This window comes from Eleutherodactylus coqui, chromosome 2 (genome assembly GCF_035609145.1).
Source record: "Eleutherodactylus coqui strain aEleCoq1 chromosome 2, aEleCoq1.hap1, whole genome shotgun sequence".
Taxonomy (NCBI): domain Eukaryota; kingdom Metazoa; phylum Chordata; class Amphibia; order Anura; family Eleutherodactylidae; genus Eleutherodactylus; species Eleutherodactylus coqui.
Window position 1 is genome coordinate 203,082,025 of NC_089838.1, and position 26,508 is coordinate 203,108,532.

At 42.3% G+C, this 26,508-nt stretch overlaps 2 protein-coding genes across 4 annotated transcripts in view; one reads left to right on the forward strand and one right to left on the reverse strand.

The window, feature by feature from the left end:
• Positions 1–45: 45 nt before the first annotated feature.
• Positions 46–19,905, forward strand: LOC136612121 (hydroxymethylglutaryl-CoA lyase, mitochondrial-like). Of its 3 annotated transcripts, none has more exons than XM_066592240.1 (9): positions 46–197; positions 3,338–3,421; positions 3,948–4,055; positions 7,519–7,614; positions 9,693–9,841; positions 14,897–14,960; positions 16,336–16,524; positions 17,394–17,519; positions 17,615–19,905. In XM_066592240.1, exons 1-9 carry the CDS (start codon positions 138–140, stop codon positions 17,714–17,716), a joined length of 978 nt encoding a protein of 325 aa, XP_066448337.1. In that variant the 5' UTR covers positions 46–137; the 3' UTR covers positions 17,717–19,905. The 3 variants fall into 3 exon arrangements, with proteins under 3 accessions (XP_066448337.1, XP_066448338.1, XP_066448339.1); XM_066592241.1 differs by lacking the exon at positions 46–197 and adding an exon at positions 448–562; XM_066592242.1 differs by lacking the exons at positions 46–197; positions 3,338–3,421; positions 3,948–4,055 and adding an exon at positions 4,121–4,341.
• LOC136610062 (very-long-chain 3-oxoacyl-CoA reductase-like) overlaps positions 18,161–26,508 on the reverse strand; it is a 43,051-nt gene continuing 34,703 nt past the window's right edge. The window contains exons 6-11 of the mRNA XM_066589328.1: positions 26,189–26,233; positions 24,242–24,276; positions 22,849–22,930; positions 19,795–19,860; positions 18,519–18,668; positions 18,161–18,268 (exon numbers count right to left, since the gene is read on the reverse strand). Of these exons, the coding sequence (XP_066445425.1) occupies positions 18,161–18,268; positions 18,519–18,668; positions 19,795–19,860; positions 22,849–22,930; positions 24,242–24,276; positions 26,189–26,233 (486 nt within the window). The remainder of the gene's footprint in view (positions 18,269–18,518; positions 18,669–19,794; positions 19,861–22,848; positions 22,931–24,241; positions 24,277–26,188; positions 26,234–26,508) is intronic.

The window sequence follows — 26,508 nt, forward strand, 5'->3', positions numbered from 1 at the left end:
CGGGGCGTGTCATGCTATCCACTAATCATAACGCTGCATCTCTAGTGGAGCACGTGAGCGGAAGTGTGGTCATGTGACCGCTGATAGCGCCTGCTTCTCACCCCGTCACTACTGTCGTCGCGATAGACCGCAGCACTATGATAGCGGTGACCGCCAGGATGTCTGTGTCGCGGAGACTCGGCGCAGCGCTGCGACAGGTCAGTAACTGGCGGCACCGCTCCATAGTACCTGCTATCAGTCACCCGGTGCCCAGCATACCACAGCCCCCTCTGAGGCCCGCTCACCAGCGCCAATGTCCGCTCGCATAACGGCGCCGGTACATGATTGTCATTGTTCAGCTCACAGCTGCGTATATTTATTGGTGTGGTCCGCAGGTAAACCCCCCCCCCCCCCTTCCAAAAAAAAAACAAGGCAGCGTGTTCGAGTATCCCTGTGGAGCGCCTATTCATGCTGGGTATGTCGGAAGGGCAGTGTGTGCGCGGCTCCATGGCGTAGGGTGACATGTATCTTATGTGTATGCTGCCAGGAGACATGAGAAGGAAACCAGGAAGACCGAGCGCAGGTGAAGTATGGCGTACCTCTGCAGGCACATGTGCGGAAAAGGGGGTTCCATACGCCAGTACCACGCTGCGATTTATATACAAAGTATTGCTGTACGGCCGCGTGAGCCGCCTGAGGGTGCGTTTACACGCAGTGAGAAATCCTTCGCCTGCGCAAACCATATACTGGCGCACTCGGGGGTCAGGTTAAGCACGAAGATTAATTGTTTTGGCTTTTTTACCGTCTGGTTGAGTTCATGGCTGCACAGGTGCCTGAGAGCGGCTGAGCGATGGCTGTTTACACCGGAGGATCAGCCAGCGGCATGAGCCAAGTTCAAACAATCTGGAGCTTTGGGTTTTTTTATGGTAATTGATCCATGTTAAAGCCCCCATATTCCATCTGCAGCAGCTGGCCGCCCCGCGGGGGTCACCCACACACCTGTGTCACTCCTCCCTGCTTCTTCACTTCGTTGTGAGGCTCCCGCCCGTCTTCTAGCGGGTTTATGCCTGGGCTATGCCGAACGTAAGACCTCCTCACCCACTGTTGTCTACGTTTGTGCTGAAGAAAGATGCGCCGCACTTATAAACAGCCGCCCGCCTTTTAACCCTTTCCAATAGAATTTGTATCCTGCTTTTCCTAGGCGGCTTACACTTTTTTTGCTGTTATGGCGCTATTTGCTGGCTAAACCCAGTACTGCATGAGGTGACACATTGGATAGGCTCTGACAGCAGCGAGGCTGGCAATATACAGTAAGAGAACCCGGACGGACGTCTTTCAACATCGGAGCTGTACAGCCTTAAATCATAATGTCTTAAGACGTCAGACAGTGGATTCGAAAGGGTTAATAAATTTGTCGTATTCAACATCAGTTTGTCCACAATAAACCAAATCTGCGTTGTCTAGGAGCTGCCGTAGATTTACGCCGTTATTTGCAACAGTTTCTGCAATAATCGGGTCGTCTCACCAAAGATGAGGGCAAGAATGCAGCTCCAATGTGGAGGTAGTCACAGATGTGATTATAAACCTCTGTGCACAACCGCGGAGCTCTCTGATTGGCTGCAGTAGGCTGACTGCAGTGCTGCGGCACTAGAGCTGCAGGGACCCGGGAGAGGGGAGTATGGTGGCTTCTATTATGCTTGAGATGGGGAATATGGATTTTTTTTTACTTGGCCCTTTAAAGTGTTTGTCCAGAGAGGCTGAATGCTTACATGATTTTACTGCATCAGAACTCCCAGTCTGGTTCTGACCCAGAATCGCATGGTTTGCCTCCGTTCTCCGTGCACATCATGAATATGGGGGCCGAGTGTTAGGCCTCATGTCCATGGGGAAATTATATTTAGCAAATCCGCATCCCATAGGAAAGCATTGACCAGCTGCAGTTAATTAAATAGCCACGGATGGTATTTTAAGTGATTTGCGGATTTCACGCACGCTCCATTTTAGTGTGGATCACGCGTGCCGGAGCTCAGAGAGGTCATATCTCAATTGATCTCCCGCATGAAAAAAAAGAGAATTACATAGTGTATCCGCAGCAGAAATCCATGCAGGCCTGATTTTCCCTGTGAACATGAGGCCTTAGGCTCATCTTATTAACCAATCCGGATTTATCTGCATTGGCTGTAATTAGTACAAGCGCTCGGCAATCTCTGACAGATGAAGGGAGCATTGCCGCACATGTGCGACCTCAGAGACCGCCAGCATGCTTGTTCTTGGTATCGGTGGGATTCCCATCAGTCAGAACACCTCTCTACACATATTCCGTAGTTGGGTACAAAACTATTTGGACAGTGGTGCCATTTCCATAATTCGTCCTCTGTACATCACAACATCGGATTTTAAATAAAGCTAGCGAGATATGATTGAAGTGTAGACTGCCAGCCTAAAGGGGTTGTCTGGTTACCGGCCAGCATTTCAGTGACTTGTCAGACTGGCGTAAAATACCAAACAGAGCTGTACTTGCCCGTCCTCAGCCTCGATGTTGCCTCACCGTCTGCCTGGTGATTGTCATGGAAGATGGTGTCAGCAGAAGTCATGTGACCGCTGTAGCACCTCTGTTCTGAACCTTCGGCATTGTGGTGCCCAGGATGTTGGCACTGATGCCAGAAGAACGAGTGGTGGCGCTGCAGCGGTCACCTGACTACTGCTGACATCAGCTTTCACAACAATCACCAGGCGGACAGCAGGGCAGCATCACTGGACTCCTGTGGCTGAGGACGGGTACAGCTCAGCTTATTACACCAATTGGGCCTATTGCTGAAATGCTGTCCGGTAACCGGAACACCCATCTAATCCAACAATTAACGGTTTAGGAATAACAGGCATTTCTCTTACAGGAGTGCCTCCCTTTTTACAGACTCAAAGTAATTGAATAAATTATTATAATTTATAAGGATTATTTATAACACCTCGATGCAAATACGTTATAGTCAATAACCGGCTGAAGCCTAGAACTGGAACAGAGGAGTGTGATTAGAGTGGTGCTCACGCTGTACTTCACTATGTTCATCATCCAATAGACTTTGAGTAGAGCAGCGGGGGGCATGTGTGACCCCCACTCCTTTCATATACCTCCAGAATGGTGGCGGACCCAGCAGTGAGGCCCACAGCAATCCTACGTTTATAACCTATGGGTTGTTGATGGATATGGTTCATGGGTTAACCAATAAAATGATGGTGTTCTCTGTACACGTAGAGGAGCCGCTGACGGGTCTCTTAAATGCTCTGTTAGACCTGGTGTGCCTGTATGGGCAGCAGTATAATGCCAGCACTTTACTAATGACGCTCTTCTATTTGACAGGTCAGCTCTTTGCCAAACTATTCTTACCCTAAAGAGGTGAAAATTGTGGAAGTGGGACCTAGGGACGGACTGCAGAATGAAAAGGTATTTGCCGTGTCCTTCATGCTTCATTATTTTTTCTTATGTGGTGCGGATCTTTAAATCACATCATGTCAAATTCTGCTGTGGATTTTGACAATGGATTTCACTCGTTTTAGTGTGGAAGGATGAAATCTGCATGTTTGGTGCTAATTTGCCATGAAATCCACGTCATGTGCATCCACCCGTAGGCCACTCTCACACGGGGGCTTGTAAAACGTTGCTTTTACAGCATGTTAGAAAGGCGTTTTCAAATGCGTTCTACGGCGGTTTTAACGCACCCTATCATTGCAATGGGTGACGTGGTGCGTTAAAAAGTGCTGCAATGTACTGAAATAGATCAGACAGCATCTCTTTAGCGCGGCATTAGAAGCGCTATACTAAAGCGCTCGTCTGGGAAGCCCCATTGAAATCAATAGAGGTTCAGTACAGCGTTTTTAGCGGGTGTTTCAAATGCCCACTAAAACGCTGTAAAAGGCGCCTGTGTGAGAGCGGCCTTAGACTTCAGCGGATATTTGTTCATATTTTGCAGAATATTGTTCCAGCAGAAGTTAAAATCCAGCTGATTAACATGTTATCAGAGTCTGGGCTACAAGCAATAGAAGCTACCAGCTTCGTGTCACCAAAATGGGTTCCACAGGTATGTAGAAAAGGTAATCAAGAGAGCATCTCAACTCCTGTGTGGTACCATGGGAGCTATTTGTCCCCAGCCTTGTTTATTGCAGGCCTGCACTTTGAAGCTGGTGCCACACGAGGGCTAAAGGGATCCTCTCTGGAGTAGTCCCTCCAATAACTAGCTGGCATAGTGAAATCATTGGATGTGTATGTATTCCACGGATGGCATTTATCATCCAGAGTGAAAGCAGATGTTTGAGACAACCCGAAGATTTCCGTTATCCCCAACCTTATAACCGTATCTCTTAATGGTAAGATAAAGAAGATATTTTGCTTCACCGTCATGTGACTTTACCGGACAACCTGAAGTGCATTACAATGTTGTTGCAACATAAATAAAAATAATTTATTTTTGTTCATGTATTTTTTTTTCTTTTCTCTTTGTGTTTAAAGAAAAAAAAAAACTTGCAACCCTCCCCTCCAACATGCACCTCTGTACCCTAATAATGCAAACATGCCATTACATTCCAGCACCAATAAAGCCGCAAGTCTTCCTAGTCTCAAGCAGTAAGAAAGTAAAGAAAATTATTATGAATTGGTCAAAAATAAATCTAATTTTATGGAACCACCACATTCTATGGGCTGAAAACAGATTATGGCATCAGAACAGTGCCTTAAGTCTCAAATGTAGGAGATATTTAAAATAGTGATGATATCACACTCGCCTGGTGCACGGTGGGAAGTCCCACATGGAGTGCGAGCCCACCTGCACCTTGTGTCCTAGTTCCCCCTGTCACAGAATCCCCGTCCGGTATCCAAAATCACTGGAGAGACGTCTCGGCGTAAAAAGCCCTCTGGGTTTTAGAGAACTTCAAGTGTGGAACCAAATATAGGGGGAAAAAAACTCCACGCTTCAAGGATCGGGGGTTGTAATTAATATGATCCAATGGCCCGATGGTTATGATGACCGTTTTTTATTTAATCTCATAACACTTTTTCAAGTATTAAATCTAAAAGCACACTTTGACATATATATAGAAATAGATGTACACTCACTTTCGGAAAGTTTTTACGTGGATAAAAAATATTTTTTGGACTATAAAATGTGGTTATTTGCTAGAATAAAAAACCTGCTAAAAAGTCGTCATTTTGAAGCGGTCTAACCACTTCCTTAATAAACAGGGAAAGCACTGACAGTGCTGTGGCTGATCCTCAGGGCTGTAGGGGGTTAGTGATGACTGGGTGTGAGCAGGAAGGGTACTGCCACTTCCCCGAGGCTGAGGGCTGTCAGCTGGGTAGCAGGAGCCACTGGATCTGCAGGGATTATCTATACAGACACCATGAAAGACACCCTGCAGAGTGTTCTTCTAAGTTGGTGCTAATGAATGTAATAGAAGATTAGTTGGCTTCAGTGTGTAACCAGCATGCATCCTCCTAGCAATAGGAAAAAGAATACCACTCCAATACTAACATACTGACCAGGAGATCAATCAACAGCAGCAGTTATTCTCAGTGTGAGCAGCGTGCTTTCAACACCGCATTAGGCGCTGCAGCCCAACTCCGTGTTCCTCTGATTACTAAGCGTCATACAAAACACTATGATCACAGCTACATAGCACCGAAGTAAGAGCAATATCTCACTGATCATTGGGTCAGTCTTTATCGAAACTTGGGTTCATCTTGTAGTTTGAAAAATACATTGAAAGGGTTTTCCAATTTATTTTTTTTATCCCTTTAAACATTTCCTGCCCAAAACAATTTATTTACCAATTAATGCATCACATCATGGGACCCATGATGTAACTGGATCACCTGACCCTAGATAGATAGATATAGTTATAAGGAGTGAGCCCAGAACACAGGAGCAGATGATCCGCCTGTTAGGTGGTTTGTTGTCGTTTACATACTATGAGGTAAGCGGGATATATGGGTCATTCTAGGACAAAACACTGAAGGGGTAACACCCCACTGTTTCTGATTTTTATGAAACTTGGCACATTTTTTTTAGTTACTAGAATGTATATAAAATACCAATTTTTAGATCCATCAGCTCATGAGGCCACTCCAGTGAGAAAGATGCAAACTATTAATATATAATTATATATATAATATTTTATGCACCCCATGCACTGAAGTTTCTTATCACAAAGCTTCAGGAAGGTGGTGTTTGTAGCTTTTGAGAAAAAAAAATTCTTGCTGGTGACCAAGTCTATAATGACAATCATTTTAGTGGTATCAGATATGGCCAAATACACCTGAATATGCTTCATATCATGAACTGGGAGAGAAATCTGATTTTTGGACTTACAGTTCGTTCAGCTAAACAATCATTAATTAAATAGAAATTATGTTAATGTAATTTCTAATCTTTAATATAATTCAATATCTTATTCTTCTGCTTTCTCTATGGAGTGGCTCAGTTCCAAAAAGAATTTGAACATTTTCAGTGTTCCTAATATGTAGTTTTATAACCTATTTTTCCTAAGAGAATGACACTTTGCACATTACCAGAAACTATGGTTCTCAGTGACCTTCAAAAATAGACCCCCTGTATTTCTTGACCCCATGGGTCTGAAAATTGAGATTTTTATATACATTTTAGTTGTGAACAAATATGCAAAGTTTTGTAAAAATCGGAGATGGTGGCGTGTTACCACTTGGGCGATTTGTTATGGAATGACCCATTTCAATATGAGAGTATCAGATGAAAAAATTAAAGGCACCACTATTGTCACCCACCTGTGGTACATCTTCTAAGACAGTTAGCTGAACCTGGTAAAATCAAGTGACAGGCTTCCTTTTAATGGGCTGGTGCAGGGGGAAAAAACGGCTAATAGCAGTGAATGTGATAAAATAGATAACCAGTTCTCCCCTCTTCAATCCCCCATTGCTCTGGAGGTCCACCCTGGTCTTGGTTTACTTTTCTGCAGAGATGATGCGCCAAACGTTCTACTTGACTGCTGCAGCTAATCACTGGCCTCAGCAGTCTCATGTATATGGGCAAGAATCACCGCAGAGGACAGTCATTGGCTGCAGCAGTTATGTGGGTGAACGGCACCAAAATAAAATCTATTGGGGGTGACGTCACTGAAATGGTGGCATTTACAGGTGGGTAATTGTTTTCAATTTTATTTACTACTGTTAGCCAAACTATTTTAATATCGCAGGCAACAATTAACTGTGTCTGGGCAGCACAGTGACCTAACCATTAGCACTGTTTTCTTGTGGCTCTGGGTTCCTGGGGTGAATCCGATGGAGATAAACCACTGCATGTAGTATATCTGCTCTGACTGTGTTTGTGTGGGGATCTCTAGGTACTCCAGGTTCCTCCAAAAACCATGATGAGTTCAGATGGAACTTAGATTGTGAGCCCCAATCAGGGACTGATGTGAGTGACAATAAGCTCTGCAGTGCACTGCGGAATGTATATAATATACCATAAAATCATCGTACAGTTGTATTAAGTTATTCTCTTCTTTCCCACTTAGATGGCAGATCACATCAATGTAATGCATGGAATAAAGAGGTTCCCCAATGTCAGCTACCCTGTGTTAGCCCCAAATCTCACAGGATTCCAGAAGGCGGTAAGTTGCTGGGTTGAACAGACTAGCATTAGAGCTAGACCTTGTTGCTGGAGTAAAATGACCGTGTGCACCAGATGGACATACAGAATGTTGTTAGAGCCCTATCCACAACAGCCTGAAATTCTTGTGCTTCTAATTCTAACTGAAAATGTATGTTTTAGACATATCAGGACCTGATGGGTGGCACTTGGCATGGGCATTTTGGCTTGCCATGCAGAAAGATGGTTAGACAGGCTCTTGTCACTTTTTTGATAAATTGGTAATTCTGATATGTATGAATGCATTGGCTGGGAAACAGCTTTCAGGCGACACCTGCCTGGAATAAGCTTAAGCTCTCATATTAACGAAGTCCGTAATACAGAAGGAGTAAACCCTGTTGAAATACATTCAGGTATACAGACAAGCATATTTTTTTCACACAACTTTGGGTAGCGCAATTAAACTCGCAGCATGTCCTATTTTTGTGTGTGTTCACATACCAAAAGCTTCGGTTAAAGCCTGTCAGATCATGTACATACACAGCAAAGGCACAGTTGCATGTGTACTGACTGCATTTTTACGCATGTTGGCAGGAGACGTTGTTTAACGCTCGAGGATGTACATTTTTGTCACAGAGGTTCGGGGTCTTTATGGAGGTTGAATTGAAGGTCAATCCTGCTCCATACAATGCGGGTGCCAGCTGTTTCTTCTAGCTGACACAACAGCTTCTGTCAACACCACTGCTGATCGCAACTGTCAATCGTTTAAATGCCACTGTCAATTCTGAGAGCTTCATTTAAATGCACCATTCAATGTTTGAAGCCCCAAACAGCCCCCCTCACCCCAGATTGCCGTGGCAACTTGACTGCCATTGCAGATTGTCTGTGCTGTGGCTTGATAGATTGACTTGTCAGATTGTAGTGTAATGTAATGCGATTGTATTACATTATGTTGCTTGAGTGAGCAAACCATCGCAAGTTCATTTTCCCTATGGGCACCAAAAAAAAAAATGTATATATCAGTTTTTGTATCACTCCATTCATTTTGGTATTGCTCCATCGATAAAAGTAACGCGTTATTTACCTCGCACAATAAACGCCGTCAGAATTGGGGGGAAAAAACAAACAGAATTGCCCTTTTTTGGTCACCCAGTCTCCAGGAAATAACGAAATAAAATAAGTCATATGTACTGCAAAATGGTACCAATAGAAACTACAGGACATCCCCCCCAAAAAATGAATCCCCAGAATATGGCAGAAGAAAATCATTTTCTTTTTTTCCAAAGATATATTACATTTTGAAAGTCTAGCAAAAAAAAAAACTATTATAAACTTGATATCATGATTATCATACCGACCCACTGACTAAAGTTACATCATTATTGCTGCAGACCACTTCTCCTTCCTCTTTCTCTTTCCAAAGATGCTGGAATTTTCAGTACATTATACGGTACATTAAATAGTACCATTGAAAAATACAACTCGTCCTGCAAAAAGCAAGCCCTCCCACATCTACGTTAAGAATTATGATTTTTTTTTTTTAATTGGGGAGGAAAAATCGAAAGTGTGTGTGTGGGGAAGGGGGGGATCAAAACGTCCTTATCGTGAAATCAATTGGGTCTTGCGTTTGGTTTTTCTGCAGACTTAAAAACCCTCAGTGCATATGCAGGAAACGTGCGCAAAAATATGCATGCACAGCAAATATGCTGCAAAAACAGTACACTGGAAGTAAATACACAGTGTTTCAGTGACCGAATACGCATACACCGTATGAGTGAGCGCTAACCATGGGTGTGATAATGCTGATGCTGTAATGCTATTCATCACTTATGATCATAACTGCTTATACAGCAGTTATATATTCTAGTATACAGTAAATCCTGGCCAATTACCCCATATAATATTTGTGTAAGATCTGCTCACACTTGGATAAATAAGCTAGATTCAGGATTAGTTTAGCATTAGCAGATAAACCAGAGGCATGCATACTTCTTTTCCTGACTCACTAAGACCTAACCTCTCCAGATTGAGACGTAGAATTAAGTCTTCGCATGTGTACGATATATTACTTTCTAGTTTATTATCATCCTTCTTTTTCAGGTTGAATGTGGTGCCAAAGAAGTAGCCATATTTGGTGCAGCTTCTGAGCTTTTCAGTAAAAAAAATATTAACTGCACCATAGAAGAAAGTCTACAGAGGTTTAAGGAAGTTACAGAGGCCGCTAAAGAAGCAAATATACCTGTGCGAGGGTAAGTCTTAAAACACGTGGGGGAAGATTTCTTAAAGAGTAGTTGTTTCCATTATTCTTTCCTCAGATGTTCAGAATAGGTAACTCTAAACCTGTTTTATCAGCCTATTCTGTACATTTATTGTACAAAACCCCTATTCAGCTATGCAGCTGCTGTAGGTCAAGACAGTGCTGAGAAATCCATCCAGCTCACTGCATAGCTGGACAGTGAGCTCCAGCTGTGCCTACATTGTTCTCTTTGGTGCAGGCATTAAAATCATCATAGGATCGTTCGCTAATCGTTCAGTTCTTAAATGCAGATCATTCAGTCATTCTCCTACACTGGTTCAGTGAATATGAAAGATTTAGCAAGCAAACTATTTATCTGCCTGTATGAACAGGTTGCACGAGCTAGCTCTGACACTTGCTTGTGCAAATGATAAATTGCTACATTTAAAAGTATCCTAAGGCCCAATGTACACAGACGGACTTTTGCTGCGTAAACCGGAGTGGGCGTTCGCCTCTGGATTTTCAGAAATAATCCTCCATAGCATGCAATGCAAAAGAGATTCTTCATGCATACGAGTGGAAACAAATTGCAGTTTCCACTCATGAATGAAAAATCGCAGCATGCTCTCTTTTCCTGCAGTTCCTGCATGGACTGCTTCCATTGAATGTCAATTATGGATGGGCCGTGGGAAATGCAGGAGTTTAAAAAAATATATAAAAAATCTGTACTGCGCATGCCCGACAGCGAGGCGTGCCGACCATCGCAGTACAGAGAACCCGCAAGAAGAGAGCTCCGTGCGGATGCCGCCGCCTGCACACGCAGGTATGCACTGTCACCCACTGCGGTCACGGCGGGATTCCCCACTCAGAATCCGTGCGTGCCATGTGCATGAGGCCTTACAAAGATAAACTTTGTTTTGGCTATAAAGCAACTGATACGAACTTTCACGAGAGGGGACATGAAGGCTAAAAACCAAGCAGTTAATGGAGCTCACTGTGAGATCTGAAGTATATACAGCAGTATGTAGAAGCTGCATAACTCAAACCGTAAAAAAGTTTTAATTAAACCCTATTGCAAAAAAAATTTTCAGCCGAAGGTCCGTGCATTTAAGTAGAAGAAAAAAATTCTTGTTCGTACCATTGGGGAACACAGCTGAAGACCGTGGATATATGTTTTGCTGCAAGGAGGAAGACTTAGGTTCTGATATAGCTTTAGAGTAAGACAATATGGAAGGTCTAACAATAGTTTATTCAAATTAAGTGAGAATAGAGCATAGTGATGAATAATTGTCCTTCTTTTGTAAATTATCTAAAAATGATAAAAGTTGAACTTGCATCACCTGACAAAGTATAAAAAGTGCAAATTTAATCACATTATCTATATATAAAAGTTACATCACATCATTGGGGAGGTAGCATCATCTGACTTGACAGAGAACCTTTACCAGGAACTTGCATCACATTTCTGGGAGGCAGCATCATCTAACTATCTAACTTGTATAACAGCAGCTGGGAAGCCCACTTTCTAACAGAGACAAGACAGAGAACCTTTCTCTGGGAAACTGGACCAACAGGTAGCGCATCCACTCACTTGTCTGAATGGCTTCTGACTTCGCTCCGGAATGTAAAACACTTATACTATGTTAGCACAGTATGCCTACGTGTCGATTTCCTTGTGCTCATGACAGCATGACACTAGCATATTCTGTAATGAGACAGAAAAAAAAAAGTATTGTGTGCAAACCTACTTAAACATACAGCTACATCTTATTGTACAACCATTAATGCTAATCCTCCTCCTAGATGCACAATACTTTGTGTGCAATCTTTATCTAAAACCTACACAGCTGATCTTCCTCCCAGACGCATGATATCATGACTCTTCATTTTGTGCTAACTTATGTCCTAGTTACACGGGACAACAGACATCTAAACGACTGCACGAGTGCTGATGTAGCCGCTTAGGCCGCTAGCGCTCGTGCAGAGCGTTTAGGCAGGCGACTTCACCGCTGGATTGTGGGCTTCTCACTCTGCGCTTCACTTCTATTTTGAATTGGGAACTGTTTGCACGGAATGAGAAGGCCGTGATCCATCAATAGTTTCTATGCTGACTGAAAGTCAGCAATAACTTGCATTTACACTGGACGATTATCACTCAAATTTGTTCATATAAACGAATTTTGAGTGATAGTCGTCCCGTGTAAGTGGCCCTTTACCCATATGCATCTACACTTTATTATACAACCATAAATACCTCTTCCCAGACATACCATAAGTATGGACTTTAGTTCTCTGTCCAGGACAGAAGATAACTCAAAGTTCATACATGGCTGAGGGATGCTAAATGAAGTCTAAATAATCACACAATCAGCATATTCCTCACAGTATAGCCACAGCCATTAGGAGGTGGACACTAAGCAAAAAAAAAACGTTAATTCCTCCTACTAGCTATATCTTCCCTGCAGGCACCAAGCTAACCAGTTTTAGCTTTGTGTCTGTAGGAGGCAGATCTGTTTTTCATTGCCAGTCTTTCAGTAACACATGGACTCAGGGAATACAGGGAGGCAGGACTCTCGCTTGTACCCCACCAAGGAGGGTGAATAAATCAGAGTTAACCAGTCTGTTGTCTGCCCCAACCTTGGAAGAAAAGAAAGCAAGTTCAAGCGTTAACTTAATCGTAATCTGCCAGTCGTAGTGTCTGTCTTCCTCCTTAAAGGCTGGGTGAGTTCAGGGGCATAAAGTGCTGGAGTTATGGAGCCCCCATTTTTGTCTTGGGAAAAGGGTAAGTATATCCTACAAAGATAAGTGTTTATCTTCCACTACATTTCCCTTAGCAGGAGCAGGACTAAATTCCTGCTCCAAGAGGATTCCCTACGGTGTTTTAGCCCTATTTCCTGGTACTGAGGCCAGCAGGAGACTGCTGTTCAGACTTGCGTGGTGACTGCCACACGGCCTGCAATGTGCCTGTATGCAGTTTCTTTATCCCATAGCCTGTCCTTCCTACGGGAGAGTCTGGATATCTGCTTGAGCCCTGGTTTCCTGAAATATCAAGTATCCATACTTTTCCTACGACCACCGTCCTCTAAGTCAGCCATCCGTAATTTTCTACAAGGGGTCACCCACACTGCCCTTCCATACCATTCTCCTGTCCCCTTAAACTCTCGTACTAGATGCGCTGCAGTCTAATCCCGTTGAAAAGTTGAGTGAGATTCCAGCTCACCTTTTGATCTGGAAGGTGTCAGTTTTGTTAGCAGTCACCTCAATCCACCAGGTTCCATGCTTGCAGCTTTGTCGGTTGAACCTCCGATCGCTGCTTTTTTTATCAGAACAAGTTTGTCCTACATCTTGTCCACTTTTTTCTTACTAAGGCGGTGTTGACAAAATGTGCCCTTCATAAACTGGATCTAGTGCGCGTTTTATCGACTTGTCTCTCTCAGATGGACTTTTTCAGATGCTCTGACTATGTTCATAATCCCCGATGGCCCAATACGTGGCCGTATAGCTTCCAATGTTGTGGTATCTCACTGGATCCATGCAACAGTGGTAAAGCTGTACCGGGCCAAGCGAAAACTGCCTCCATTTCATGTTGCGGCTCATTCTACTCCGGCAGTGGATACCTCGTGGGCAGTACGCAATGGCCTTTCGCTATGCAGGTATGTGAGGCTGCTACATGAATCTCTTTGCACACCTTTTTCAAAGTTTTCTGGAAGCATGGCTTTGCGTCTACAGCCGCCTCACTCAGTCGGTGAGTTTTACAGTCAGCCATAAACTGACCGCATCGTTAAAATTTTCCCCACCCCTGAGGGACTTCTGGAATGCCCCACAGACTTCAACAGTGTCCCCTAATGATACAGACAAGAAAACAAGGTTTTTGTACTTGCTGTAAATACTTTTTCTCGTCTAGTTCATTGGGGGACGCAGAACCTACTACAGTCTGTTAGTATTTTCACACATAGTCCTCCTTAGTGGAGTGTTCTCTTTGCAGTTGCACATGGTGCTACTCAGTTAGTTTTAACTGTTTGCTTTTTTCATATCTTACGTCGCTGCTCTTACTGCTTGCATACAAACTGGTTACCTTGGTGCCTGCAAGAGAGATAGTTAGTAGGAGGAGCTAACACTTTTTCTGCTTAGTGTCTGCCTCCTAGTGGCAGTAGCTGTACCTGCAGGCTTCAGCTGTGTCCCCCAATGAACAAGATGAGAAAGTACAAAAATCTTATTATATGCCCCCAAACGTGTCTATAGCCGTTAAATATAACACTTTTCACTGTATGGACTCATGCACAGATTCGGTCAATATTTTGTATCAATATGTTGAAGCCAAAATCTGGAGTGGATGATGAGGAGAGGGATATAAAACTTTCTATTATATTTCCAGTGTGTTTAGGTTGTAGTTCTGATTTTAGTTTCCAAATATTGTCCAAATCTGTAGTGTGTAAATGAGGCCTAACAATCACAATGCCTTAAATTGCAACGTTTCAGAGGCAGTATTATGCTTTGTCTTGGAGAAATGAGTTTCCTAGATATCTCTCTCTAATAACCAATGGAAATGCTATGTGGTAAAGAAGGCATCTGTGATTTAATTGTTGGATCCAGTGATAAATGCAGCATCTTTTCTCACCTGATTTAGCCAACCAAGCATATTAGCCGCAGATATTAAGCCCCTTTTACATGGGACAATTATCGTGCAAATTGCTCATTAAGTCAAGCGATTTGCACAATCATTGTACAGTGTGAACGTGTGCAGTGAAAGAAGGAACAGCACTAAATCGCTGATCGGATCTTTCATGTAGACCATAAAATCATTGGTCTGCAGCTGCATAGTTCACTTTAAACAAGCCGATCATATGTGAATGACTGCCTGTTTAAACTGAACAAAGCAGCGGCAGACCCACCGTTTACTGTGAATGGAGACAGGCAGGCTTGCGTAAAAGCACAGGAGCAATCGTCAGCTGCTACAGCAACCAATAATCATCCCATTAAAAAGGGACTTGAGAGTTCACAACTTTAATTTTTAATGTTTGCTTTCATGCGCTAAGATGTATTCACCCGACACCTATTGATATTTCAGGTATGTCTCTTGTGTTCTTGGATGTCCATATGAAGGGAAAGTTTCTCCTAGTAAAGTGGCTGAGGTGAGTGGTTGCATCTCCTCACAGCTGATTAAGCTGACCTAGTATTGTAGCCGCACAGCTTGGAGCTTACCGGATGATGCTGCATCCACTGGGTATGTCATAAGTCCATTGGGTAGTGCTCCGACACCTGGGGCCCCGCTGAGAGTGCCTCTTCCCTGTCCAGAGCTCCAACCCCTGTTTTTAGAACCTCCTGATCAAAATAAACTGTAAAATTCCATCCCCAAATCCTCACCTCAGGGTGCCACAGGCTGCAGCGGTGCTCATGCATCATTTATTTGACATTGCTAGGTAAGAGCACAACAACGTGTAAATGAGGAGACTTCAGGAATCTGTTTTTATACTCTTGACTTGCTGAATGCCATACCCAGGAGACTCACTGATGCATGGCATTAACATGTTGGGCTGAATTCTCCTCTCTGAAGGTTTTGAACGTTTTCTGCAAAAGGTAGTTGGTATTAAAGATTATATGCCATGCAGTAATTTGTAGTATGGAGTTTAAAGTCTGACAGCCACTGTTTTATTTGATCTTCACATTGGTGGCTATTAAAGCTCCGCCTAATCATTATATTGGGGAACTGCATGATAAAGAATTGTTACATTGCATGTCAGTTATATGACACAATCAATTCCTTTAACAATGTGACCTATTGAAGCAGTAGTACAGGACTGCCCTCTTGGAGCAAGCAAAAGGGAAGTCACAGACTTCATTAACTGTGCCAAGATCTTTTTAAGCGTACTGAAACAGCCCTTCTGTTCTCTCCAATCACATAATCTATATTCTGCTGACTGCTTCCTCTAGCTGCCCTGCACTTTCACCAGAATCATTCCAGTTACTTAATAAGCTGTTAAGAGTAACGGCACTTTTTTAAAAAACTTTTGGCATTTCTAAACTGCATGTCGTTTAGTTTTGATCAGTGGTGGTTCAGGTGCTGAGACCCCTGCTGATCTCTAAAACGAATGAGCTGCAGTGTTCATCTGAGCGCTGTGCCCCTTCAGCTGTCTTGATTGCCTGCCTGCACCTTTTAGCAACCAAGCGAACCAAGGGCATAGATATCTATAGAAGTCTACGAGTCTACAACTGCTAAGAGGAGCCAACAGGTAAAGTAAACAGTCGAAGGGGCACATCGCTTATATATGCACTTCAGCTCCTTTATTTCAGCGATCAGCAGGCGTCTCAGTATCCAGATCCCCACTGATCCAAACTTTTGACATGTCAAAAGCTTTTAAAATGTGCAGTTACTCTTTAAAGTACATCCACTTTAGTGAGATAACATATGATATACAAAGGTCACTGGCAAATAATAAAAAATGTACCTGACACTAAGAACACAACTGCATTCTACATAACTAAAGTACTGTATTTATTTATTGTCAGGTGGCACACAAGATGTTTTTAATGGGCTGCTATGAGATCTCCTTAGGGGACACTATTGGAGTGGGGACACCAGGCAGCATGCGAGAAATGTTGACAGCGGTTCTGGATGTAATTCCTGCCAAGGCCCTAGCTGTTCACTGCCATGATACATATGGACAGGCTCTGGCAAACATACTCGTGGCTCTGCAGGTAATGTGTGCACTAAAACTGCTTAATACAGGTCAATGATATTTGCTCCTTTTTTTTGAAAAAAACGCATATTTTCTTACACATAAAAAAATGAGGAGAAACAGTTTTTGCATATTCTCCTGTGCAGAGGCGAAGTTCCATATTGTACTCAAGCACTCTATGCATTTCTGTATTTATAATAAAGACCACTACTTTAGTGATATTTAATTGTGTTCCTTCTGTAAGGGCATGCTTGAAATTATGTAGCCCTCTGTCTTGATCCACTCCACATTTATATATCAGAAATACTAAAGCACATTAAAGGAAACAAATGCAACTTGCTACTAAATTCTACTGCAATAACAGCACATGGCATTGCACAGATGTAGTAAGTTCATCAACAGCATGTTATATATTCTTTCCTTATGTCTGTTCAGCATCACACTGACTTATCTTAAAGGGGTTTCCTGTAATAATTTAAATATCCCATAGATGTCTTATTGGTGGTTGTCCAACTGCTGGCACAATGCTACAGAAGCTAGATAGCCGAATCAATGCACTCAGCTTTTTACTTCCCTCACATGGGTGTTACAGGAACAGCTGAATCAGCACTCTTGACTGTTTCCTGTTTACTGAAGAATAAACTCATGTGCAGCCAAATCTCTGCTAGAAGCAAGGGCTGCTGTAAGGTCCATGAGCGTGCCAGTGGCAGATTCCAACCAATAACACTTTATAGCATATCGCCCTCCTAACTAATGGAGCTACGCAAAAGAAATGGCAAATTTAGCTATATTTTTTATATATTTTTTTAAATTTATTTGTACTGTTTCTCATCTACTCAAGTGTTAAATGGTCAACAACATTGTGTCTCCTCTTCTCCTTTGTGACAGATGGGAGTGCGGGTGGTAGATTCCTCTATTGCTGGTTTAGGTGGGTGTCCTTATGCGCAAGGAGCTTCTGGGAATGTAGCCACAGAAGATGTCGTCTACATGCTACAAGGCCTTGGCATTCACACAGTATGTACAAGCCTCTTTGTCTGATTGTCTTATTTACAATACATGAGATGATGGCGATGTCTTGATTTGAATTCCATGTATTCTTACTTTTCTAGGGCGTTGATTTAAAGAAGCTTACAGAAGCTGGGGCCTTTATCTGCAAAGCTCTCGGAAGGAAAAGCAGTTCTAAAGTAGCTCAAGCAATGTGCAAACTGTGACATTAAACCTATGGGGGTGCACAATGTCCTCTCTAAATACCAGGACCCTTCTGGATTTCATGAGATCTGTTTCTAGTGGATCACTTGATGGCTTTCCAAAAGGATTGAACTTAACTTGGTTCAGAACTCCACGTGTGATTACAGGAGTGGTTCTTGCTCGGTTAAGGATCTGTGCTGGGACTTAGTTTCACAACAGTTAAAGGCCCACAGTATCGCTTTCATGGTACAATATGAATAAATACATGAATTAATCAGGCAGGCTCTTGACCACGATGTATATGGATTTTGTAATACGATTCAGGTTTTATTTGTTAAGTGAACTTAATAGCAAACGCTACAAAATCATGACAGATGAGGAGAAAAAAGTTAACAATGAAGCGTTGATCACACTTTTAGACATTCATACAGTGGATTAGTCCTGCTTTTGGACGGCTGCAGGAATAATCAGTTATTTTTATACCTGCTGCTCAGATTTTTAAAATGTTTCTCCAATGTTTTTCCAAGCAATACAAAGTGGAAAAGGTCGTCTGACACGAGGTTCAGTGCATAACTCTGTAAAATAAAAAATATATGATAAAGGTGGGGAATCTGAACTCCAGTACCACGTGTATTATTAAGAAGTCCCTCTCTATTAAAGCAGCAATTGTGGTCCAGAGATATATTGAGGGATTGATTTTTATGCACTTCTGCCATAGCGGTGTAGCTATACCAATAGTATTAAAAAAAAAAGCTGGTAGCATGGCCAAACACTAAAATGCATCTAAACTTGACTTTTATGAATAATTAGTATGATGAGCTTTACCTGTAGCGAGTGTGAGAGACATCCACTAGTTCTTTCTGTGTATCCAACTGTGTTCAAAGCTTCACGGGCAAATGCATCAGCAGATTTCACAAAAATGTTTGTTTTCATTTTATTGGTCATGTCCGTTGAAACAAACAAAGGCATCACACACTGTGGATGGAAAAAAGGAAGCTTGAAAAGGAGTCGTCTGGGTCTTTTACTCCTTGTACTACTGATAACATATCCTCAATGGGAGCTAAGCCTACTATTACACTTCCAGCTACAACCAAAATGAGAATGGAGCTGTCAACAGCTGGTGCGGCTGCAATGAGTGTGGGGGCTAAAAATCGGCTTATCAGAGGGGGCTCCTGAGCAGTGAACCCCTGCCAATCAACTACTGACGATCTATCCTGATGATAGGTTATCAATAGTGCAAGGGGTAGAAAGAAAGGCTGTAAATGTACATGGCCAATTTCTCTAAATTTGTCAGGTGTTTAGAAAATACCACACCACCTGTGTTATCTACTGTATGATTCTGCGACAGTATTGTATTTCCCTGACAGTTCCATTTACCATAATAATGTTTTATAATCATGTAAAAAGTCCATCTAAAAGAGACCACTATGTAGTAGTAACCTCTTGTCTCCATGTAAGCCAAATATGGCACACATTTCTGAATAAATTTCTCATCTCCAAATAATTAAGTACAGATACTACCGGTAATATCACTTCTGAGAGAGGCTTCCAAACCAATTTGAAAAAATGTAAGAAAATGACATCATAATGACCAACACATTTTAGGCCCTAAAGACAAACTGCTTTTTCGTAGTGGTCCGTTTTGAATGTGGCATCTAAGGGGATAAATGGCTGGGCTTTAAAGCAAGAGTCTGGCTGTCATCAGGCAGGCAAGAGCCCACTATTCCTGACACGTGTAGTGGCTATGCCTGGTACTGCAGCTTAGTTGCATTCACTTGAATGGAAATTTATAGGGTCCTGCTAATGTGAAATATGCAGGTTTGGTTTATGATAGTCTTCAGGTTGGAGATCAGCTCAGCCAAAGAACAAAATATATCTAACCTACTACCTAACCTATCCAACCTACTAAAATTGTGACAACATTCACAAAAGTTGCTACGAACAGGACAATGTTAGAAGAAATGCTGAAATAAAGGCGGGTTTTCTCATGAAATGAAACCCAAAACACATGAACGCTTTGCTCACAGGAACATTTTGAAAGAACTTGTATACTTTTTAGAAGAGTATTTTGTACTGTATGGGACTGAAGTAAGATTCAAACCTGCACTGTTATTCCTTGTGACTTGTATTCTGTATGCAAACCACGAGAAAAGAAATCCACAAAGACCTGGCAGAATAAATAAAAATGATATGATTATTTTGTTCTCTGTAACTCAGAGTTTCCATGTAGCAAGGGATGAGACGACCATCTGAAAATGAAAAGTGATGATAATGGTATTTCTATATAGAAAAGTTTGGAAGGAGAGTTTACTGCAACGGCGCTTCAGGCATATATATGTCCAGCTAATCATGAATGGTGTGCAAGGAGCAGCTGTATGCAACCAGCCCAGGAAATACTGAAAAAGCAGGTAATCCAGCACCCCTGTAAATTAAAATACTTCTTTATTTAATAATTAAAATAGCATAGATCAAGGTCCACATGGACAGTGAAAACAATATACCCTATAAATTCTGTTTTGGTCACTTTGTTTATATTGAGTGCAGTGGTCACGTTGTTATTTACCCACATGACCTTTGCAGCCAATAGGGACCACCTGTCCCATAATACTGCCAGGGCTTTTACATTTAAGGCAAAGTCCTACATCTGGACAAGAAAAATGAAGAAAGCACATACAGAATGGGAGGAATTGTTCTAAGCAGCAGCACATGTGAAAAAGATTTGGGTATAGCAATAGATCATAGACTGAATATGAGCCAACCATGTGATGCAGCAGCCAAAAAGACAAACACAATTCTGGGATGTATTAAGAGAAGCATAGATTCTAGATCACGAGAGGTCATTATTCCACTCTACTTTTCCTTATTCAGACCACATCTGGAATACGGTGTCCAGTTCTGGGCACCCCACTTTAAAAAAGACATAGGCAAACTGGAGCAAGTTCAGAGAAGACTTACTATGATTATGAGCGGTTTGCAAATGAATGTCCTATGAAGAACGGTTAAAGAATCTGGGAATGTTTAGCTTGCAAAAAAGAAGGCCAAGAGGAGACTTAATAGCTGTCTACAAATATCTGAAGGGCTGTCACACTGCAGAGGGATCAGTCCTATTTTCATTTGCACAAGGAAAGATGAAGCAATGGGATGAAACAAAGGGAGGAGACACAAATTAGATAATCGGAAAAAACTTTGACAGTGAGTGTAATCAATGAGTGGAACAAAGTTATTCTCTAGCTATAGGTTGGAGATAACTAGCTTATCGTACAGATTCTGAGATGCTAAGACCCCCTCTGATCCAGTAACAGAGGTCTTAAAGGTCTCCACGTAAATGGAGGGGCAGTAGAGCATGCACACCATTGCACTATTCTTTTCAGTGGGACTACCAGAGATAGCCAAGCACTTGAACTGCCCCCCTTAAGGAGACTCATCTTTGCACCCCCATGTGAGGGCAACACAAGGTAGATACAATGATATGTGTAATGTGTGGATCTGTGCAGTCGTTTTGGAGAAACTTACATTTTATAAATGGCAGCACATACATAGATGACTAAAGTAGTCCTGGATATTCATGAACTGCAGGCTAGCTACACCCACCCTGCCCTCCATTAGCCATTGTACTGTCACTGCGCTGTCAGGCACTGTGAGTACCGTGTCCTGTGTGGTCCTTCACCCCAGTGGTTCAGTTGGTTCATCTAGTGCCATGACTCTAACTATGGTCATCAGGGCTCATAGTGGTCTGCTGTGCCTGTATTACGGCCACCGCCACTACTACTCGGCTGTTGTGTCACTTTGTAGGCTCCTCTTTCACATACACTGCTCTTTCCTGCTGTGAGCTATGGCCCAGTTTTATTCACTTTTATATCTGGCCACTCAACAGTGTGCGAGACCCATCCATTCCCCACTGCAAACCAAGGGGGCTTGAATTCCCATCCTACAGCACTTCTTAATTAGCACTGACCAGTGCTGTTATTAATGCTACAGTGTGCCTCTCTGACCTTCCCTCCCCTGCACTAGCTGGCAGAGGGGCTTTACACGGCGCTGTCTGGCAAATTATGCACCATAATTCAGACGCACATCCTCTTCAGCCAGTCAGTGTGCCAATTTTCTGATATGCACCAGCTGGACTCTTCCCCTGACAGGAGTCCCTGCAGGGGGTGGAGCTTGAATGCAGTACTCGGGCCATTGTCTTGTGTAAGGGGGTGCAGGGCCCCGCTCACCCTCTTATACATGGATGATAATCATCCAAGCACATAAAATGTTTTAGTGACAGCCCAAATGTGGGTACTTTAGGATCGGTGTAGAACAGACTAATATAGTGGCCAAGGATAATTATTTTATGCTCAGGGCATTGTTTTACAGGAATGTATTAATGCCAGAGTATCTGATGGCTATGCAAAATAAGTTATCATGTAGGATGTCTACAATCTGTGTGTGTGGATTTGGGGGAGGGCTTTTTTTTCTCTCATTATGTTTATTAAATTCTTTTCAGATTGTACTATTTCTCACTATGGGGGCAAAGGTTAGCAGGAAGGGAAGACATTATCTGTGTTGGAACCCTGCCGTTAGCCTGTTAATTTACTTGGGGTGGGAAAGGTTTAATAAATCTTGTAAATTTATGGGGGTACATTTACTTGCACTGGGGCTTCATATGTCAGTGTAAATGCAAATATGTTGGAGTAAGATGCATCAAATTTATCAAGAAGCCTATACCTCTTAATAAATGTGTCACATCTTTGGCTGACCATGTACCACAAATTAAAATCTAGATCTGCTAAATTATGTAGTAAAGGAGTTGGTCCATGGGAGACTGCCCCTTTCATTAAACCCCACCCACTTCATTGACCCTTTTTAAAAGTGGCGAGAGAAGCATAAGAAAGCAAAATGTTATTACTAGGCAAATGTGGCATATGCTATAATTTGCTACTTTTAACCTCAAAATTGTGGTGAAAATTCTATAATAAACTTCCGCTATGCTATAGACCCCCAGAGATTATACTGCACGAATACTGCTGTCAGGTTGAGGCCTGATTCTTACTCTTAATACGATGTCATTCCATTTCATTATTTTACTAGCTGTTAGTCTGGCAGTTTCATTATCCCAAATAAATTAATCTCTAGTTTCTATGTTAGTAGATGTACTTTAAAGTTTCGTCTATACCTTGGAAGCACTATAGATGAGTGCCATGGGATAAGGACGATTTCCAGTTTCTGAAGAAATATTAATAACCAATCCTTTCTTCCTAAGAAATAATAGTGATATTTTGGATTAAAATGTTACATAGTTCATTAGTATTTCATGTATTATTCCTAATACCTTTTAAAAAGTTATTTCAGAGTTAGGGGCATTTAGACGAGCGTGCTAATGTGTGTACATACCTGTGCACATAATCACACCTCTATTAGAACCATTGGTCCCCTATGATGTATTCATATGTCCGTGTTTTACAGGTGTGCAAACGCACGTACCTGCAGAACATTGGACATGTGTGCACCATAGGTTCGTGGTGCACGTCAATATTCCCCGCGGGGAGTCCCTTAATCACTGAACACTGTGACAGCACTGTCACAGTGTTCAGTGACAAAGGGACTCCCTGCGGGGAGTAGAGAATCCCCTATCTGCCCCTTTGGCAGAGGATCGCAAAGCTCTCCCATTGATTTTAATGGCGGCGCCGCTGCTCGCGGCCCCATTGAAAGCAATAGGATGCCGGCACCCCCACAGTGATTTTCGGGAAGAGGCTTTAAATATAAGCCCTTCCCTGAAAATCATGCCTATCTGGTGTAAAAATATAAACTCACCTCTCCACCGCTGCCGGGGCTCAGGCGCGTCTAGCTGCTTGGGTGCTGTCACTGTAATGAAGTTCTTTCAGCAGGCGGGGATTGTAAATCCCCGCCTGCTGAAAAAGCTGTGCCTGATTGGCCTAGCGCTCAGCCATTCCTTAAATGACAGCTGAGCGCTGCCTGTGATTGGTCACAGAGCTCAGCCAATCACAGGCAGCGCTCGGCCATTCAATGAATTTATTGAAAGCAATGCTGCACGGACCTGCATTCATGCATGTTTGGGCAGGTAAGTGGGTGTACCGGTTTTGTGCGCACCTATGTATGCACCAGCACACGCTCGTCTGAATGCACCCTTAGACATTGATGGCCTATCCTTAGAATAGGTCATCAATATCAAATCTTTGTTTGTCTGACTCCCAGTACTTCTCTTGATCAGCTGTTTGAAGGGCTGCAGCATCTTACTTGGCATCGGCTATCATATTCATTGCCCATATGGCCTTTCAGGTTCAGTCCCATTCAAGTGAATGGGATTGAGCTACCATACCAGAAACAACAGTCACAAAATCTACTGCACTGTGCCTGTTATACAATGAAGAGACCACAATGTTCCCACGAAGGCCGCGCCCTTTCAAACAATTGATTAGTAGGGTGTCAGGAGTCAGACTTCCATCCATCTGATTTGATAACTTCTCCTAAGGATAGGTCATCACTATCTAAGTCCTAGAAAACCCCGTTATGTTTTTACCAATAAAAACACCAATATTTAAAATTACCTCTGTACCATTTGAGGAAGAACAATCCGAGTCATCTGAAAGAAACAAATACTTTTTTTATAAGCTGCATGGTAATCGTAGAGACATGTAGCATGTTAAAATCAGCATTGGCCATCGTACATGTTCTGAGTCAGTGTGGCCCACTAACACTAATCACATTATAGATTCCATTTTTTCAGAGCACGATAGCTGTGTATCAGATGTACTGTCTTTTGGTCCCTAAACTCCGTTCTCGGTTATCACTATTAGAAGTAAATATAATAAAGTTTTAATATAATTATATTACAAAAAACCTTAGAGCACATTTAGTTCCCAGATAAATGAGCTTTGGTTACAAGCTAATTGATCGGCTAAAAAAATTTTGAACAATCCTGGTCATTGGCCTATATAAACACATATAGCCAAACAATTGAGTTTGCTCTTGTTCACATCTTTTATGCGGCTGTAAAACTCGCTTAGCAGCACATCCACTCATGTAATCCCCTCCTGCTGTGCTGCTGCCAAAGATGCAAGCTCACAATGATCGCACCATTTAAATGGGCTAAATAAGTGCTAATCAGCACGCTTACTGTATTGTCCAATGCCAATTGTTTACAGGCAGGAAATCTGGCAATGTAAAAAGATACAATCTATTTGAAAACTCTGAACAAGGGATCCTATGACTACATAGGATGTAGTCCCATAGCAACAGCACAGATGTGCCTGTGATGTTGAGGGACACTATCCGATGCTGCATTATCCCATTGTATCACAGGCGCTACATGGGATAACAAAATAAGGATCTATGCTGTTAGTGTTTCTGGGTCCAAAGTAAAAGTTTGGAACAGTGTTAAGGCTCATTGACATAAGTGTATATGTTCAGGGCATGTCACTACCGCCATCTGATTTGTGGAAACTACAAAAAAACTATTCTGCCTGCATAGGCCAATATTCCTGCACGACAAAAGGAAGTCCCATAGGCAACTAAATGGGTGTCTCTCATAAAGTGTCCCTTCAGTGTCTACAGTGTCAGGCTACCATTTTTGGTTTGCTGTCCATTAGGCCAACAGTTTAAATTGAACACTTGGTTTCAATTGTTGAAAGCCTGCACCACATATATAAAGCATGTGCAACATTTTATATTCCTAAAAATTATTGACCAATGCCTTCTCAATGTTAGTTTAGGGCAGACATATAGTATAGAATAGGGATGTTAAACGCATTTTGGACCAAGTCAGCATTATGGTTACCTTCAAAGGGCTGATTGTAAGACTGTATAGTAATAGTGACCTCCATAGTGGCTGCAGGAATAATAGTGTCTCCCATAGTGGACCCAGTAATAATAGTGAACCCCATAGTAGCCCCAGTAGTAGTAGTGTCCCCAGTAATAATAGTGACCCCCATAGTAGCCCAGGTAATAAGTGTCCTCTATATTGGTGAACCCAATAGTAATAGTGCCCCCCACAGTGGCTCCAATAGTAATAACAACCCCCCTTCCCCTATTGGCCTCCTGGCCATCGAGGGCAGAGGTTAGGGGTCAGATTCTGCACTACAGTCACCACCAGACCAAAGCTACAGGCTGGGTGAGCGGAATGCCTGTTAGGTTGTTGCACGGCTGGTGTGTCACATAAAAAGAGGTGGTAGGCAGCATTTGACCCACAGGCCTTGTGCTATAGAAGGTATTTTCTAAAACCATTAGTTCCCATCATGCTTATTAGGACATTAGTTTCCAGATTGTGCAATGCTCTATATCTCAATTCATTTTTCAGCTGATAAGCTGTAATGCAGTACTTGCACAAGATTCAAGTTTGCATGCGTCATTTTTGTGAATATGTTGCTGCTTTGATAAAAATTCTGCCTCTTAACCCATAAAAAAAGTATAACAAATGTGTTCTGATATATATGTATAATGTAAAAGAATGCAGTCTTACAATCTAATGTCACTATTCATACAATACTGATATTTACCTGCACAGCCGACAGTATGTTGCAATTTATTGTACTGTCCAGCATCTACAAAAGACAGAAATGAATGTCACAAGTCTTACAAATTATAAGGTATTTTCAAAGCAAAAAACTGTGTACAAAAAGGAGTTTATATTTTCAGTTATATACCGGGCCATTCCAAGACATAGAACTGCTTCCCCTTAAAGCGTACCTAACTATTCAGGCAACTTATGCTTATTTAATAGCTTGTGTGTGTCTTATTGATCTTGTAATATACTTTTTAAAACATTTTTTGTTTACCACTGTAAATCAAGAACGAATTGCAGCTCCTCTGTAGTCCA

What these genes read in the sequence shown, in the direction of transcription:
- LOC136612121 (XM_066592240.1), top strand. Translation starts at nt 138, where the DNA reads ATGATAGCGGTGACCGCCAGGATGTCTGTGTCGCGGAGACTCGGCGCA. An exon ending in GCAAATATACCTGTGCGAGG is followed by an intron (nt 9,842 to 14,896) that starts GTAAGTCTTAAA and finishes TTGATATTTCAG; the next exon opens with GTATGTCTCTTGTGTTCTTG. An exon ending in ACATACTCGTGGCTCTGCAG is followed by an intron (nt 16,525 to 17,393) that starts GTAATGTGTGCA and finishes CCTTTGTGACAG; the next exon opens with ATGGGAGTGCGGGTGGTAGA.